The following is a 17,987-nucleotide window of genomic DNA, read 5'->3' as shown; positions in this document are numbered from 1 at the left end:
TGGAGTGCAGTCCAATGTAGGCCTCAACAAAGTAGGAGCAGGCCTTGGAAGCCACACAGTCTGCAGTAGCAGCATCTGCTTCTGGAGCTCTCAGCTCCAGATGGTTAGGGGGTTGAACAACTGATCAGAAGATTATTACATGGATCTTTCTACTAGCACTCACTGGGAGCAGGACTCAATTACTTCGCCCATTTTCAGAGCAAGTCACAGTTCTTGGTGTGACTATTTGAGGGTAAGGACTAGCATACCAGAGCTTGTGATCTTTGGGGAGCGGGGACCCTCCTCACAGTTCCAGGGCAGAAAAAAGTGTTCCTGGACACTCACAGGCAAAAGCATAGGCCAGAAGAATAGTAAATGAACCTCTCTTTAGATCATACCCACCTTGAAAGAACTGAAAATTTTTAAGTTCCTGGAAAAATCTCTGAAAACTGCTGCACAAACCCCTGAAACTTGGGACAGGATGTCTTCCATCACTTTATCAAGAAATTAACTGGAAAAATGAATAATAAAAGAAAATTTTGAACATAGAAAGTTACTAAGATGACAAGGAAGATTAAACAAAGAAGATTAATGCTCAGAAGAAGATGAGAAAATCAAAACTCCAAAATCCAAAAACCTCTAAGAAAAATAAGAATTGCTTTCAAGCCACGGAAGAGCTCTAAAAGAATTCTGACATTTAAGTAAGAGATGTAGAGGGAAAATTGGGAAAAGAAAAGAAAATGATGCAAGAAAATCATGAAAAAGTCAACAGCTTGGTAAAGGAAATACAAAAACTACTGAAGAAAATAACAACTTTAAAAACAATTAGGTCAACTGGTTAAAAGAGGCAAAAAAATCCAATGAGGAGAAGGTGGTCTTGAAAAGAATAATTGGCCAGATAAGATAAAAGAGGCACAAAAATTCACTGATCCAAAAACTCCTTTAAAAGTAGAATTGAGGGGCAGCTAGGTGACGCAGTAGATAGAGCACCATCCCTGGAGTCAGGAGTACTCAAGTTCAAATCCAGCCTCAAATACTTAATAATTACCTAGCTGTGTGGCCTTGGGCAAGTCACTTAACCCCATTGCCTCACAAAAAAATAAAAGTAGAATTAGCCAAATGAAAAAGGAGGTACGAAAGCACACTGAAGAAAATAATTCCTTAAAAATCAGAATTGAGCAAGTGGAAGCTAATGACTATGAGAAATTGAGAAACAATAAAACCATACCAAAAGAATCAAAAAATAGACAACAACATGAAATGTCTTACTTAGAAAAAGAACCAATCTAGAAAACAGATACATAAAAGAGAGATAATTTTAAAATTACTGGACTACCTGAAAGCCATGATCAAAAAAAGAGTCCAGACATCATCTTTCAAGAAATGATCAAGGGTAGCAGCTAGGTGGTGCAGTGGATAGCAAACTGGACTTGGAGTCAAGAGGACCTGACCTCAAATTCTGTCTAAGACACTTATTAATTATCTAGCTGGGTGACCTTGGGCAAGTCTCTTAAATCCCTCTGCCTTGCAAAAAAAAAAAAAACAAACAAACAAAAAAATAAACTAAATTTAAAAAAAAAAGAAATCAACAAAAACTGCCTGATATTCTAGAATCAGAGGGTAAAATAGAAATTGAAAAAAATTCACTAATCTCCTCATGCATCAGATCCCAAAATGAAAACTCCCAGGATTATACAGTAAAATTCCAGAGTTTCCAGGTCAAAGAGATAATATTACAAGCAGTAAGAAAGAAACAATTCAAGTATAGTAAATAAAAATTGCTCTCAAGCCATGGAAGAGCTCTAAAAGAATTTTGAAACTCAAGTAAGAGACATAGAAGAAAAATTGAGAAGAGAAATGAAAACAGTCGGAATAACATAAGATTTAGCAGCTTCTACATGAAATGATCAGAAGACTTGAAATATAATATTCTGAAGAGCAAAGGGAGTTAGGATTGCAACCAAGAATCACCTACCACATAAAACCAAGTATAATATAATGGACACATTCAATGAAATAGAGAAATTTCAAGCATTCTTGATGAAAAGATCAGAGCAGAATAGAAAATCTGACTTTAAAATACAAAACCCAAGAGAAGTATAGAAAGGTAAACAGGGAAGAGAAATCACAAGGGACTTAATGAGGTTAAACTGTTTACATTCCTACATGGGAAGATGATACTTGTAACTCATAAAACCTCTCTCATTATTAGGGTAATTAGGAGTAGATAGATAGATAGATAGATAGATAGATAGATAGATAGATAGATATATGGCACAGATATGAGTTGAATATGAAGGGATGATATTTAAAAAATAAAACTAAGGGATGAGAAAGTGGAATGCACTGGGAGAAATGGAAAGGGTGGAATGGGATAAATTATCTCATAAAAAAAAGCAAGAAAAAGGTTTTGAAGTGGAGGGGAAGATGGGGGGTGGGAGTAAGTGAAACTTAGACTCATATGAATTGGCCTGAAAAGGGAATAACATACACACTCAATTGGGCATAGAAATCTTTCTTACCCTAAAGGAAAGCAGCCATTTGAGAAGGTGTTATAATTTGCTATAGATTGAAGTAATCTAAATTGCAATAATTCTGAAGAACTACCTCATACCTATTAAATTGGTTAATAGGACGGAAAAGGGGAATGACAAATGTTTAAGGGGATATGGCAAAAATGAGACATTAGTGCACTTTGAGTGGATTTGTAAACTGATCCAACCATTCTTTGGAGCAATTTGGAACTATGCCCAAAGGACTATAGAACCCTGAATACCTTTTAACCTAGGCAATAAGAGATTAAAAAACAAAGCAGAAATGGATTCACAAAGATATGGAAATATTTACTGCTCTTTTCTGGACACAGGGATTGGAAATTGGGGGAAGCTTATTAATTGGGAAATAGCTAAATAAATTGTAGTATGTGGGGCAGCTAGGTGGGGCAATGGATAGAGCACCAGTCCTGGAGTCAGGAGTGCCTGAGTTCAAATCCGACCTCAGATATTTAATAATTACCTAGCTGTGTGGCCTTGGGCAAGCCACTTAACCCCACTGACTTGCAAAAAAAAACTAAAAACAAAACAAAAAACAAACAATAAATTGTAGTATGTGATTATGACTACTGTCACAGAATACTACTGTGCTTAAAAAAATGATAAGTAGGAAAGATGCTTTCAGAAAAACCCGTAAAGACTTATATGAATTGATGCAAAAAGAAATATACTATGTACAGAGTAACAGCAATATTGTAAGATCAGCTGTGAATGACTTAATTATTCTCAACAATACAACTATACAAAACAGCTCTGAAGGACTTAGGGTGAAAAAAAATGCTATCCATTCCCCAGTTAAAGAATTGATTGTACCTGAATATAAATTGAAGTATATTTTTCTTGAGTTTTTTTTTTTTGGGGGGGGACGACTGTTTTCTTTCACAGAAGGACTAAGATGGGAATAAATTGTGCATAGACTATACATGTATAATCTATATCCAACTGTTTGCCTTCCCAATGGGGGGAGGGGGTGGGAAGGGAGAAAAGGATAGAAACTGGAACTGAAAATTTTTAAAAACAAATATTAAAAATTCTTTTGACAAGTAATTGAGGAAAAATAAAATGCTAAGAATTCAAAAAAAAGAATAATTTACAGTTTCAATTTCTCTTTTTTCTTTCAAATTTCTCTCAGAAACTGAATAGTTTTTCCAATTTATAATGGGATGGGGAGTCAGGAGTACCTGAGTTCAAATCCGGCCTCAGACACTTAATAATTACCTAGCCGTGTGGCCTTGGGCAAGCCACTTAACCCCATTGCCTTGCAAAAACTAAAAAAAAAAAAAAAATTATAATGGGATTTTTCCTGGACATATCATAAAACAGTAAAAAATTGACAAACTAGCTTTGTCATTTTAAATAGCTTCACTTTAAATAGCATTTCTCTAGTGTCTCAAATCCTTCACACTAAAAGCTGAGCACAAAGAACAGATTCCTTGTTGAAACAAGAGAAAAAACATATTTGCAAAGTCTGCATCCTAAACCATTCTAACTTCATTCTACCGTGTCCCAATATGCCAAGAAAAATAGGAATAATTCAACCAAGTATAAATTCTAGAGGACTTGCCTGAATTAGATCATAACTTCAAAGGTCAATTGAAAGCAAAAATACTTATAGACCTAGAAGTGTCTTCAAATGGTTTCCTCCTGGCTGCTGTTAAAATTTCCCCACCAACACTGAAACTGCACTTTAAATTTGGAGCTCAACAGGAAGTATTACCAAAAGAAGGGACTAGGATTGGGGAAGGATATCAGAATTAAAATGTTCCTTAAAGAAAATGTTCTATTAGACTATAGATTCCTAGAGTGTATCAGTCAATCAATAAACATATTATGTGCCTACTATGAGCCAGGTACTACGTTGAGGATATAAAGAAAGACAAAGTATAGCCCCCTGCATTCAAGGAGCTGACAGTCTAAAGGACGCAGATAACATGGAAACTGCTATTTACAAACAAGATCTCTTCAGGATAAATTGAGAATAATCAAGAGAAGGAAGTCATTAGAATTAAGGAGAATCCAAAAATTTCCTGTAGAAGATAATATTACAGTTGAAACATGAATGAAACCAGGGAAGCTAGACGGTAGAAATAAGGAGGAAGAAAATTCTAGGAACAGGGAACAGGTAGCTGTGAATATACCCAGAGTCAAAAGATAAGGGACTTGTTCAAGGAACAGCAAGGAAGCCAGTGTCACTAGATCACAGAATGTGGTCTGGGGGGAGGAGAGGGAAATTAGAAGGTACAAGGCAACTAGAAAAATGGGGGGAGAAGGGAAGTTATAAAGGAGTTTGAATTTTGAACAGTGGATTCTATATTTGATCCTAGAAATGACAAGGAATCAGAGTTTTTTGAGTAGAAGGTAAAGACAATAATATGGTCATGGTCAGATCTGCACTTCAGAAAGATCACTCCTGACAGCTGAATGGAGCAATGAACTGGACTGGGGAATAGCAAGGAGACCAACCAATAGGCTATTGAAATCATCCAGGTTGAGCAGCTGGGTGGCACAGTGGATAAAGCACCTGCCCTGGAGTCAGGAGGGATTGAGTTCAAATCTGGCCACAGGAATATAATACTTACCTCCTTAGGTGTGACCTTAGGCAAAGTTATTTAACCCCACTGCCTTGAAAAAAAAAAAAGAAAAGAAAAGAAAAGAAAAGAAAAGAAAAGAAAAGAAAAGAAAAGAAAAGAAAAGAAAAGAAAAGAAAAAAGAAATCAACCAAGTGTAAGGTTATAAGGGTCTGCACTAGGATGGTGAGAGTCAGAGGAGGAAAAGAAGGTTTGACCGAAAGGTCTTGACTATAGACTAAGTTGGTGGGGGGAAAGGTGGTGAAAGAGTGAGGAGTCTAGGATAGCACCTAGATTAAGAGTCTTGGTGAGAATGGTGCTGTCAGTAGTAACAAGGACATTATTACAAAGAGGAAAGGGCTTGGTGGGAAAGATGAGCATGGGTTTAGACATTTAAGTTTAAAATGTCCATGACACTACTGGAATAGACTAGGTACAATAGCAGGAAACAATTATAGTAATCTGCTGTTTGATAAACCCAAAGAGTCCAGTTATTGGGATAAAAATTCTCTCTTCGATAAAAACTGCTGGGAAAATTGGAAGTTAGTATGGAAGAAACTTAGATTAGAACCAACACCTCACACCCTATACCAAGATAAGATCCAAATGAATACAGGATTTAGACATAAAAAAAACAATACTATAAACAAACTAGAAGATCAAGGACTAGATTTGCTGTCAGATCTATGGAAAGGGAAGCAGCTTATGACTAAGGAAGAAATGGAAAATATCACTAAAAATAAACTAGATGATTTTGATTACATTAAATTAAAAGCTTTTGCACAGACAAAACCACTGTAACCAAGATCAAAAGAAATGCAGTAAACTAGGAAACAATCTTTACAACTAATATTTCTGACAAAGGACTATTTCTAAAATATACAGAGAACTAAGTCAATTTAAAAAAAAAAAAAGCCATTCCCCAATTGACAAATAGTCAAAGGATATGCAAAGGCAATTTACAGATGAGGAGATCAAAGCAATACATAGTCATATGAAAAATTGCTCTAAATCATTACTTTAGAGAAATGCAAATTAAAGCTTCTCTGAGGTACCACCTCACACCTCTCAGATTGGTCAATATGACCAGAAAGGACAATGATCGTTGTTGGAAGGGTTGTGGGAAATCTGGGACACTATTACATTGTTGGTGGAGCTGTGAATTCATCCAACCTTTCTGGAAAGCAATTTGGAATAATGCCCAAAGGGCAATAACAATGTGCATACGCTTTGATCCAGCAATACCACTACTGGGTCTATACCCTAAAGAGATTATGAAAAAGGATAAAAACATCAATTGTACAGCAGCCCTGTTTGTGATGGCAAAGAATTGGAAATCAAGTAAATGTCCTTCAATTGGGGAATGGCTTAGCAAACTGTGGTATATGTATGTCATGGAACACTATTGTTCTATTTGAAACCAGGAGGGACAGGATTTCAGGGAAGCCTGGAGGGATTTGCATGGACTGATGCTGAGTGAGATAAGCAGAACCACAAAAACACTGGGGGTGACGATCAACCTTGATGGACTCTCTCATTCCATCAGTGCAACAATCAGGGACAATTTGGGGCTGTCCGAAAAGGAGAATACTATCTGTATCCAGAGAAAGAACTGTGGAGTTTGAACAAAGACCAAGGTCTATTAGCTTTAATTTAGGGAAAAAAAAACTGGTATCTTATTGTCTGATCTTGCTATCTCTTATACTTTATGTTTCTTCCTTAAGGATATGATTTTCTCTCTAATCACATTCAATTTGGATCAATGTATACCATGGAAACAATGTAAACATTGGCAAACTGCCTTCTGTGGAGGAAGGGAAGTAAGATTAGGGGGAAAAATGTAAAATTCAAAATAAATAAAATCTTTAAGAGAAAAAAATAAAATAAAATAAAATGTCCATGACACAGTGTATCTGAGGTGGTCAATAGACAGAGACATAAGACAGGAAGTCACCAGAGAGGTTCAAGTTAGATAAGTAGATCTGAGAACCATCTATCTGCATGTAAATAATTTAATCAATGGAAGCTCATAAGGTACCAAAGTGAAACAGTATAGAAGAAAAAGAGAAAAAGACCTAGGAAAAAATTCTGTGGAACACCCATGATAAGCAGGTAGGAACTGTATAAAGATCCAAGAAAGAAAACTAAGAAGTAACATTAAAGGGGAGAACCACTTAGTAAAGAAATAGTAAACCTAGAGAGGAGAGAAAAAGATGAACCACAGTGTCAGAGGCACGGAAAGGGAAAGAATGAGAACAAAGAAAAGACCATTAGATTAGGTAAGGTCACTGTTAAATTTAGAACAAATGATGAAGTCAGAAGTCAGATTATAAAAAGATTTAAGTTTTCTCTACCTTATCTTCTGGCTACTCCCAACCCCATGCCCAAGTAGCACAGGATCTGCACAAATTACATGAGCATTATACATTAGTAATATGAGTAATATACATGGCATGCATCCAATTACATGCAAAGATAGTTTTCAACATTCATCCTTCTGCAAACTTGAAAGTTAAATCAATGGTTTTTTTTGCCCTTAAACCTATTCCTTGAACAATTTGGAACTAAGCCCAAAGAATAATAATTAACGGTCCATAACCTTTTATTCAGCAATACCATTACTGAAGAGATCATAAAAAAGGCAAAAAACCTCACATTTATAAAAATATTTATAGCAATATTTTTATATGGAAAAGAATTGAAAATTGAAGTAATGTCCAGCAGTTAGGAAATGGCTGGACAAGTTTATAGTATATGATTGTGATGGAATACTATTTTTCTGTAAGAAATCATGATTGGGGGGCGGCTAGGTGGCACAGTGGATAGAGCACCAGCCCTGGAGTCAGAAGTACCCTGAGTTCAAATCTGGCCTCAGACACTTAATAATTGCCTAGCTGTGTGGCCTTGGGCAAGCCACTTAACCCTGTTGCCTTGCAAAAAAACAAAATTAAAATTAAAAAAAAAAAAAAGAAATCATGATTGGCCAGACTTCAGAAAAGCCTGGAAAGATTTGCATCAACTGATGATGAGTGAAGTGAGCAGGACCAGGAGAACTTTGCACACATTAACAGCAACATGGTAAGATGACCAACTATGATGGACACAACTCCACCCAACAATTCAGTGATCAAAGACAATTTTAACAGACTTGTAATGGAAAATACCAAACACATTCAGAGAAAAAACTACTGAGTCTGAATGTAGAACCAAGGATACTATATTCACTTTCTAAAATTTGTTTTTCTCATGGTTTTATTTCCCCTCAGTTCTAATACTTCTTTTACAACATGACTAACACGGAAATATCATAAAATATGATTGTACACATACAACCTATATCAGATTGCTCATTACCATAGGGAAGGGAGAAAGAGAAGATGGTAATGAGCAATCCGATATAGGTTATATGTGGAACTTAAAAGCTTGTAAAAGAATAAATGCTGGGGTGGCTAGGTGGGGCAGTGGATAGAGCACCAGCCCTGGAGTCAGGAGTACCTGAGTTCAAATCCAGCCTCAGACACTTAATAATTACTTAGCTGTGTGGCCTTAGGCAAGCCACTTAACCCCATTGCCTTGCAAAAACTTAAAAAAAAAATGCTGAAAATCAGCTTTCCATGTAATTGGAAAAAATAAAATTTAAAACTAAAAAAAAAAGTTAAAAAAAAACCCATCTTCCAGACTCTATGAGACTCTATCTCTATTGAGTGGTATAACCAATCTCAGAAAGCTCTCAAGCTCAGGAACCTTGGAATCATCTTCATCTCTTCCTTTGTCCTTCTCTTATAAATCCAATCAGTCATCAAATGCTCCTTTCATAATATATTCCTTTCCTTACTTTCAGTGTCCTTGTTCATTCTTTTACAACAGCATGCCTAAACTTCTTCAATAGTTTCTTAGAGCTCTCCCATTCTAATCCCTTCTACACATTATGCTCAGAATAATCTTGCCAAAGTACATTTATCATGTCCCTTCCCTAATCAAAAATTGTCATTGGCTTCCTACTACCCAAAAGTTCACTAGTTATTGATACCCTACTGCTACTTCCAAGATTTTCAAAGAATCATACTCACCTTTATGCTGCTCACAGAAAAATCTATGTAGCCGTCTTGCCTCAGGGGCATCTATTATTCCATTAGACATCAGTACCTGGAGGAATCGACGATGGCTATCAGTCATTCGGCTGGCCATGATGATTCTGTTCTCTGCTTGGGAGAGCAAAAAAGGTGGGTGAACATTAGTTATCTTGGATCAAATACAAAACACCGAATCAAAATGTGATGTTTTAATCAAGTTCTTCATATTATAAAGGACCTCAGCACCTTTCTATTTTGTACTTATTTCCCCAAATAATTTATGAAATGTCTTTCAGGGTGGCATGGGTCTAAAATTGCAGAAAGAAAAGATAAATTTTAAATGACATAAAAATGTCTCACTTCTAATAAGCATTAGCTCTACCCTTCTAACTCCCCCCCCAACCTAACTTCCTCCAAGAAATTTTCCATAATCCCACCAGTCAGAATAATCACTTGCCCCTGAATACAGTAATTATTCTTTGAACTATAATGATTTGTGTAAATTTCTTATCTCCCTACTGAAATTTAAGCTCCAAGAGGAACTTAAATACCTTGTATATTAAGAAATAAAAGAACAGTTTCATTGTATGTAATTTCATTCACGTGCCTATTATGTCCATCAGCACAGATTGAAACATTCCCATGCTTTAAAGGTCAATCTTCATGAGTTGCTATATCCAAAAAAAAATTCATTAACTTGTAGCAATTCAATTTGGTCATGAGCTTCATCAAACTTAAACTAGGTCTTAGCTAGCAATCTATCACTGGGTCCATAACCTTTGAGAACCAAGGGTCATTTATCTCCATGCTGTGAAAAAAACCAAAGAGTAAACATAGCACAACAGAAGTTGTGAGAGGAGGAAGGAGAAATGAATTTGAAATCAGAAGACCTGGATCTGAATCTTGCCTCAGAAACTTATACCTTAGGCAAATGAGTCTCTAAACTTCTGTAAGCATTATTTTCTTCATGTAGAAAATAAGAGGACTGGATCAGCTATTCTGGCTCTGAATCAGATGTTCTTAATTAATCTTTCTTGGGTCCCAGAACCCTTTGGCAGTTTGATGAGGGCTCTGCTACTATTTAGCTGTGTGACTTTACAAGTTGGACTCTGTGGACTCTGTTTCCTCAGTGAGGATCTTAATCAGAGGTTCTTAACTTTTTTGTATAATAGGAATCCTTGGCAGACTGATGAAGCCTATTGACCTCTTCTGAGAATGTTTTGAAATAATCACAGAAAATGTTAAATTTCAGTTACACATTAGAGAAAATAAAGATGTAATTTTTCTCCCCAAGTTCAAAGACTCCTTGAAATCTATCCATAGCTCCATGTTGGAAAAAAAAATCCTTGCTATAGTTCATTAATAAATCTGTCATGCACAGGCACTGCAAATGGAAAATAGTCTGGACTAAAAAAATAGAAAATGGAGTTCCCCTTTATTATTTAGCAAAGACTAAAAGTCTACTTGTCAGATATGTTGTAAAAAGAATTCTTTTTAGTTATGAATTGGACTGAAATACATTGTATTACAGACTGCCAACGAGGTCACTGCTAACTCTGAAATTCTCTGATTCTATGGAGATAGATGGCATTTGTAAAATTGTACTACACTTTCGATGTCCAATCTTCTTTCATGACCCAAAAAAACACACACAAAAACCATCTTTATACTAAAATTTCTCCAGTGATGCTTATGGTAGCAAATCATCAAAACATCATCTTCTCTTAAAAAAACAAATTTGCAGGTGCCCCACAGTGGAGATACATGTAGCAGAGAAGAATTGGAGAATTTAAGCAAAAAATGCAAATAGTGCCCAAGGAAATGTGTGGTTGTCAATGGACATAAGCTCATCACATAGTGAAAGATAACAGAAAAAGTGTCAAACTGATATCCACAAACATGTCAGGAAAAATCCTCCAGAGAACTGAAGGAAATATTTCTCTGAAGTATTTATTTGAGGACATAGTTAAGAATTGCACAGAAGACATGAATGGGTTATAATCTACATTTATGGAGGGAATATTCACATCAGTGAGAACACAGATCCACATAAGTAACAAAAGTTAACAAGTCAGCCAAGTCTCTTCCAAAAGAAGAGAAGAACTCTGAAGCCTGAGAGTCAGAAACATTACCCTTTAGTCCCCTGCTCTCTTAAAGAAATGTCAGTTCTCCATGCTTGTCGTGTCAGTATTACCAACAAACACTTCTGTTGTTGCAAGATTAGGCATATCCATCCTAAGTTTTAGGCTCAGGGTGAAGCTGTAGAAATGGAATTTTGCAGGTCAGGTCTATCCATTCAAAGTAAAGGGAACAGTTTTGCTAAAGCAAAAAGGAACTATTTAATAACTTGCCATCTTCATTTTTCCTAAACGATACCATAGGACTGCCCCAAAAATAATCAAAACAAATTAAGTGCTACTGAATACTTGAGACCACCAGATCATAGCAGCAATTCAAAATTCAAAAAAAGCTTTAAACTTGGTATCTGTGATCATATTTCTTTCAATATAGACTGACCTTAAGTCAGTTGAATGAGAATAATACTTATCTTACCTAGCTCTTGGGATTGCTGTGAGGAAAATATTTTTTAAACATTAAAATGCTTATAAAAATGTTCATTACCCATGTTTTCATCTTAAAGTCTGGCCAATTTACAAAGCTACTAGATTAGGATCGTGTCTAATTCAGCAGCAACCTCTCAGAATTCTAGATTAACTCTATTAGTCTATTATTCAATTAATAGTAAATATATTAGGAATAATAAAATAGGAATAATGATGAACCTCCTCTTTCACTTTCCACAAAACTCATAAAATGATTACTCTGATTCCAAGTAAGGAGTAAACAGACTTGTCTTTAATTCTCTCAGAACAAGTGTCTTTTTTTTATAGGGGGATGGTTTTCTATCTTATTGAAATATTTTTTCTTAAATCCATTTCTACTCAATTCCCACCCAGTATTTCATTCAGAACCATCCCCTCCTATTTCTTCTAGAATTTGTGTGTGTGTGTGTGTGTGTGTGTGTGTGTGTGTGTGTGTGTGTGTGTGTCATGGACCCCTTTATCAGTCTGGTAAAACCTACTGATCACATCTCAGAATGTTTTTAAATGCATTAAAAAATATATAGCATTACAAAAGAAATCAATTATATTTAAATGCAATAATCAAAAAAAGAAAAATAAGTTAACAGATTAAAGCATTCCCTGTTCCAGCTTATCTTCAATCTTTCCCTTCTTTTACTTTCTTCAACTATACCTACCAACATGTTCAGTTTTTCTTATCTTTAAAAGGAAAAAAAAAAATCTTCCCGTTGATTCTGCTTTAAGTTATCATCCAATTTCTCCCCTTCCTTTCATTGCTAAATTTATAGAAAGAATAGTCTAGACTCTTCAAGGCTTCTACTCACTCACTACCCATTCATTCTCCAGTGCTCAGCTCTTTTGTCTCTACCTTCTCTACCCTATAACATTGTTCTAAGTTACTAATAGCTGCCTTTTCTCAGATGCCTTCTGGACATCTCTGTAGTATTTGACATTGTTAATCATTCCTCTTTTTTTGACTTTTTTCCCTGGTCTTTCATGGGACTGCTCGCTCCCTCCCAATTCTATTCCTGCCTCTCACTGATTCCTCTCAATCTCCTTGGCTGATTTCTCTTACTCCCTAAAAATGGTATGCCCTAAAATTCTATCTTCCCTTCCTGTGTAATCCATATACTTTCCCATAACAAAGTCCTCCCAGTCCCACAACTTCAATTATCCCATCAGGGTAAAGTATGACAAATCTAGATCAATCACTATCCAAGGACAAATTCAGCAGAAATGAGATTAGTATGATGACTCAGGTTTTTCCTAAGTTCAGAAATTTAGAGACCACTGATATTATTGCACTCTTCTAAGGAAGATAGGGGAATTGGGCAAAGTCTGGTAACAAATTAAAATGAAGATGGGAAATGGACAAGATACACATCTTACCATGGGAAGGGGGAAGAGAAGATGGAGGCTATCACTTGGCAAAAACAAATTTTGACCCACCATAGAGGTAAGAGGAGATGCCTCAAACCAGTCACTTCATTATTGTCAGTGGCCAAGACTCTTGAGTGAAGGGATGGGAGAACATAGGTGAGTAAATATACAGCCCTTCAATTGCCTGCAACTACCCCACCATAGAAAAGAGCAGGCCCAAGCCCTTCTTGCCCTAAAGGAGACTGCTAGATTGCAAGGTAAGTTTGGAGTCAAAGCTTACCCAGGACCTACCAAAAAGACCCTTTCTATTCAGCTGCTCATCCCAAGTCATAAGATTAGGGACCAATTTTTGGAAAAGGCCAGTGTGTCTGAGTGAACCCTAGCCATATTACAAGTCTAAATTCAACAACCCTGCCGAAACAGCACTAACCTAAGAGTCAGGTGATAAGTGTTCTACCTCCTGCTCTGATATTAAATCTGAACATCTGATTCTCTCTTTGTAAAATGATGGAGTTGGACAGGTGAGTCTCTAAGGTCTCTTCCAGGTGTAACAATTTGAGTCTAAGAGATTTGTGCCCCCTATGGCCAGCACATCCTAAGTTTCTGTCAGACTTGTAATAAGCCTGCCTTCTTCTGTGACCTTAAGCAAATCACTTTCCTCCTCTGTCAAATGAAAGACTTGAATTAGATGATTCCTAATATTTCCTCTATTTCTAATACTCCGTCATGATAACTTAAGGGCTTTGCTCATGGTTAGCCTCAGGCCTTCTTTCTTTCCCCTTTCTCAAAGCATTTGTTTACTGGAGAGGATGCCCTTCCACAAACCTTAGTCTTCTTAAATACCATGTAAAGAAATAATAATTAGTTACGATAGATAAGCACTAATAAGCACTACCTCTCTCTCTCTCTCTCTCTCTCTCTCTCTCACACACACACACACACACACACACACACAAACATTTCCAACTCCCTGATGGACATCTCTTCTCCTTGGATGCCCTGCCAAGACCCAAAAAACAAAATGTCAACTTTCTCTCAAAATCTACCCCTCTTGTTAGTTCCCCATTTCTGTTGAAGTACCCCAATTTTCTCAGTCACCCGAATGAAACCGCTGAGCTATTCTAGCCTTTCCCCTCACTTCCATACTCCACAATTAGTTCCCAAATTCAAACAAGTCCACAAGCATTTATTAAGCATCAACTATAAGTCAGACCTTGTGTTAAGCAGTGGATCAATCCTACATCTAAAATTTCTTTCATGTTTATCTCTCTCTCTCTCTCTCTCTCTCCTTTCCAATCCCTAATCCATGACTTGATTACCTCTCACCTAGACTACTTAACAGGCCCTTCCCTTCTGCAATAATACATCTTTGATTTCAAGCCCTTCTTAGACATCTCAGGAGAATTTGACATAGCTTATCTAGCTTTGCAGTTTAACACTACGTCCTCAGAATATTCTGGCTTAAACAAGTGGTCAGTCCCATTTCTCATCATGCTGGCCCAACTAGAAGCGATACCATGTTTACTCAGCTGAATTAACATTTATCAAGCCTCTACTAGCTACTGGCTGCCAGATAAAAGTTTAAGCCAGACCCTGACCTCCTCCTCTCTTTCCCAAGACTGTCCCTCCCTCCAGTTCTCTACCTCTGGGTTCATTTCTGTCTCCCAAAGAATAATATACCCTAAGAATACTACAGCATCCTTCCTGGTTGCCATATCAAAACATTATTTCTATGATCAAAACTCTTTAATGACTCCCCCAAAGGAGGATAAATTAATATGCAAACACCAGACACCCAAGAACTTCCAAAACCAGGCTACAATCTAGCTTTGTAGCTTAACACTATGTCCTCAGAACATTCTGGCTTAAACTACTCCCATTTCTCATCATGTTTACCCAGCTGAATCAGTTGAATCAACATTTATCAAGCCAGATAAAAGTTTAGGACAGACCCTAACCTCATTTAAGCTACTGGACTTCTATGTATGAATCATTTTCTAATTTGTATCGTTTCCCGCATCTTTCCCTTAGTAAATCGTAAGCTCCCAGATATCTGGCAGAATCTTTAAAAAAATCCCCCAGGAGTCAGAACCACACCTTGAACACACATATTTAAGGAATTCCGGACGAATCGACTCCCGAAGGATGAGAGCTGGAAGGTATCCCCAGACCCCAGTCCCCTTCCACCTGGAGGATGTCCCTCCCACCGGCTTGTAAAGGTCTATGGGTCTCTGGCATTCCTCCAGAAAGGAAACGCAAATATTTGACTTTATGGGGTTTTTAATGGGTTTATCTTTATGGGTCATCTCCTGAAACGTGGGTGAGGGACGTCAAGCAATTTAAAGGCCATCACCCACGGAGGTGGGCCACGGGTGCTCTCCCCTCCGGCGGCGTGAGCCTGGCTTCCGGCAAAGGCGCCTCCCGGCTCTGCGGGCCCAGGGCGGCCCGGGCAGGCACACGTCTGCATGAGGCGCCACCGGCGTGCTGGCCTCGCCGGCCCCTGCAGCGGCCGGGCTGGCCACCGCGGGCCCCGGGTTCCAGTTCTGAGTCGGGGGCTCTAGAGCCCGGAGACTCCGGGTACCTTGCTCCCTATTCCTGGCCTCTGCCACCCCCGGAGCCACACACCCCGCCCCGGGCCCCAAATCCGAGCCCCGGTACCTGGCGCGCTCCTAGGGCGGGAGGAGGCGGGACCAAGAACGACGCGGCTCCTCCATTGGTCAATGCCAAGAAGCCCCTCCGGAGAAACCCAGCCCTCCCAGGAACCGCGCTGCTTGCGCTTCCGCTTCCGGCTTCCTGAACTGAAAGGAGAATTTGTGTTGGAAGGGGGAGGGGAGGGGGCGGGGGAAGGCTGTTGCTATAGAGACGCTTCTTTTGTCCCGGGCGCGGCCTCGGGGCCGCCCACGCTTCCGCCCGGAGCCTCCCACCCTGCCTCCCGCGGCTCCTCCGGATGTCGTGGTTGCGGCGGGAAGGAGGAATAAACTTTCGCTTCCCCACGCGATGCGCCGCTCATCAAAGAGTGTCAGAGCCCAGAGGGGCTTCTCGGCGGTCAGGGCGGGCCCAGGACGCGGTCTACCAGCTGAGGGGGGCGGGGGGTTGTCCGAGCCCGGAGGCAGCCGCCATGTCAGCTCCTGCCTGCTTTAAGCGGGAAGCCAAAACCGGGAAGAACCTCGGGCTGTCTGGCTGCGGGGTGACCCGGAACTTGGAAAGTCAGCGCCAGGGGAGGTGCATAAAAACCAACTTAATCCCATAGGCATTTACTAATTGTGTGCTAGGTACTGAGAATTACACAGAAAGACCAAAAAATAGCGTCTTCTGAGCAAACGAGATGGGGTGCGCGCATGCGCGTGATCATGCGCGTGCGCACAGAGCCGTGCGTACAGCTATTGCTATAAACCCATTGATAGTCATTGACTCCGTTACAGGAGGATGAACCCAAGTTTACGTGAGTTGGCCACACATTTTCAGCTTCAAAGACTTTCAAAGATCATATCCTAAGCTAAAGAGAGATTTAATCTACCTCCGTAGTGAAAGTACTCAGTGATCAAATAAGCTTGAAGCTGGAAAGTCAGAAAAATTAAAACAAGAAAATAATTTCAAACACAGAGAATCCAAGTCTTTAGGAGCCTTATTTATCTTATCATCCCTCTCTCGTTTTCCTTAGGTTGATTATTATCAATATGAAATTATTCTTATTAATATGAAATGAGTTTTTTAATATAAAAAATTTAAAAATATGTATGGTACTGTTTCATAGCATAGTATCCAAATGCAAACATTTCTGGAAGGTTATAGAAGGGTGAAATTAGGAAACAGAAGGGACTTAAGAGCAGTTTCTTAACATCGGGTCCTTGAACCGAAAGATTTCAGAGAGTTGATGAATACGGGGAAAAAAATTGACATGTTTATTTCAACATAACTGATTTCTTTTGGAATGAACTTAAAAATATTTGGAGGAAGAGCTCATAGGCTATACCAGATTGTTGACAAGGACTCTCAATCTGGTTCTGACCTACTTTTCCAACTTTATTTCACGTAGTTCTACCACATTAAAGATGGAGTTTGGAAAAAAAGGCACTGGGGTGCATTGGATAGAGAGCACAGGTCCTGGAGTCAGGAGGACCTGAGTTCAAATCTAACTTAAGACACTTAATAATTTACCTAGCTGTGTAACCTTGGGCAAGTCACCTAACCCCATTGCCTAGCCAAAAAAAAAAAAACAAAACGAAAGGAAAGAAAAGAAAAGGCACTATACATGCAATAAAAACACCCGAGTTCTAACTGCAGCTCTGATACAGTATGACCTTGAGGAAAGATGATACATTAGATAGTCAAATCAACAGCCAAAAGAATTTCACTTGGTCAAAATGATGGATCAAATCTAATATAAGGTGAAATACAGGGGAAAAGAACCTAAAAAAGTACAAGTACTATGACAAAAAAAAAATACAGGAGAAAAGACTTAAGGATATCAATGGACCACAAACTCAATACGAATCAACATGATAGTCAGAAATGTTAATGTAATTAGGGCAGCTAGGTGGCTCAGCAAAGAAAGTACTGGGCTTAGAATTAAGTGGTCTTGAACACTAGCTGTGTGACCCTAGGCAAGTCATTAAATCTGTTTGCCTCAGTTTCCTCATCTAAAATAATAGTAGTGCCTACCATCAAATGAGATTCTTTTAAAGCACTTAGCACATTCCAACCTACCATGTAGCCAACACTAAATGTTGGCTGTTATTATATAATTAGTGTGTAATGATATTATCCCTCTAAGGAGCAGAACTGGTGTGAAGGCTCCTTCATAAGAGGACATGAATATGTTCAGGCTTTCTTTGCCATTAATTACAGGGAGGG

General features: G+C 38.4%; 1 protein-coding gene across 5 annotated transcripts in view; it reads right to left on the bottom strand.

Moving 5' to 3' along the window:
• The window catches only part of NSMCE1 (NSE1 homolog, SMC5-SMC6 complex component), a 79,767-nt gene extending 63,843 nt beyond the window's left edge, over positions 1-15,924 (bottom strand). The window contains exons 1-2 of one of the 5 annotated variants that reach the window (XM_074197407.1): positions 15,792-15,924; positions 9,169-9,303 (exon numbers count right to left, since the gene is read on the bottom strand). In XM_074197407.1, coding sequence (XP_074053508.1) covers positions 9,169-9,286 — 118 coding nt within the window. In that variant the 5' untranslated portion in view covers positions 9,287-9,303; positions 15,792-15,924. Of the gene's footprint in view, positions 1-9,168; positions 9,304-11,303; positions 11,754-15,230; positions 15,551-15,791 lie in introns of those variants that run through there. The other 4 variants (XM_074197408.1, XM_074197406.1, XM_074197410.1 and 1 more) reach the window with 4 other exon arrangements.
• Between the last annotated feature and the right edge of the window lie 2,063 nt (positions 15,925-17,987).

This window comes from Macrotis lagotis, chromosome 8 (assembly GCF_037893015.1).
Source record: "Macrotis lagotis isolate mMagLag1 chromosome 8, bilby.v1.9.chrom.fasta, whole genome shotgun sequence".
NCBI classification, from domain to species: domain Eukaryota; kingdom Metazoa; phylum Chordata; class Mammalia; order Peramelemorphia; family Peramelidae; genus Macrotis; species Macrotis lagotis.
Note: the sequence above shows the minus strand (reverse complement) of the source record. Positions and strands in the feature narration are given on the sequence as shown.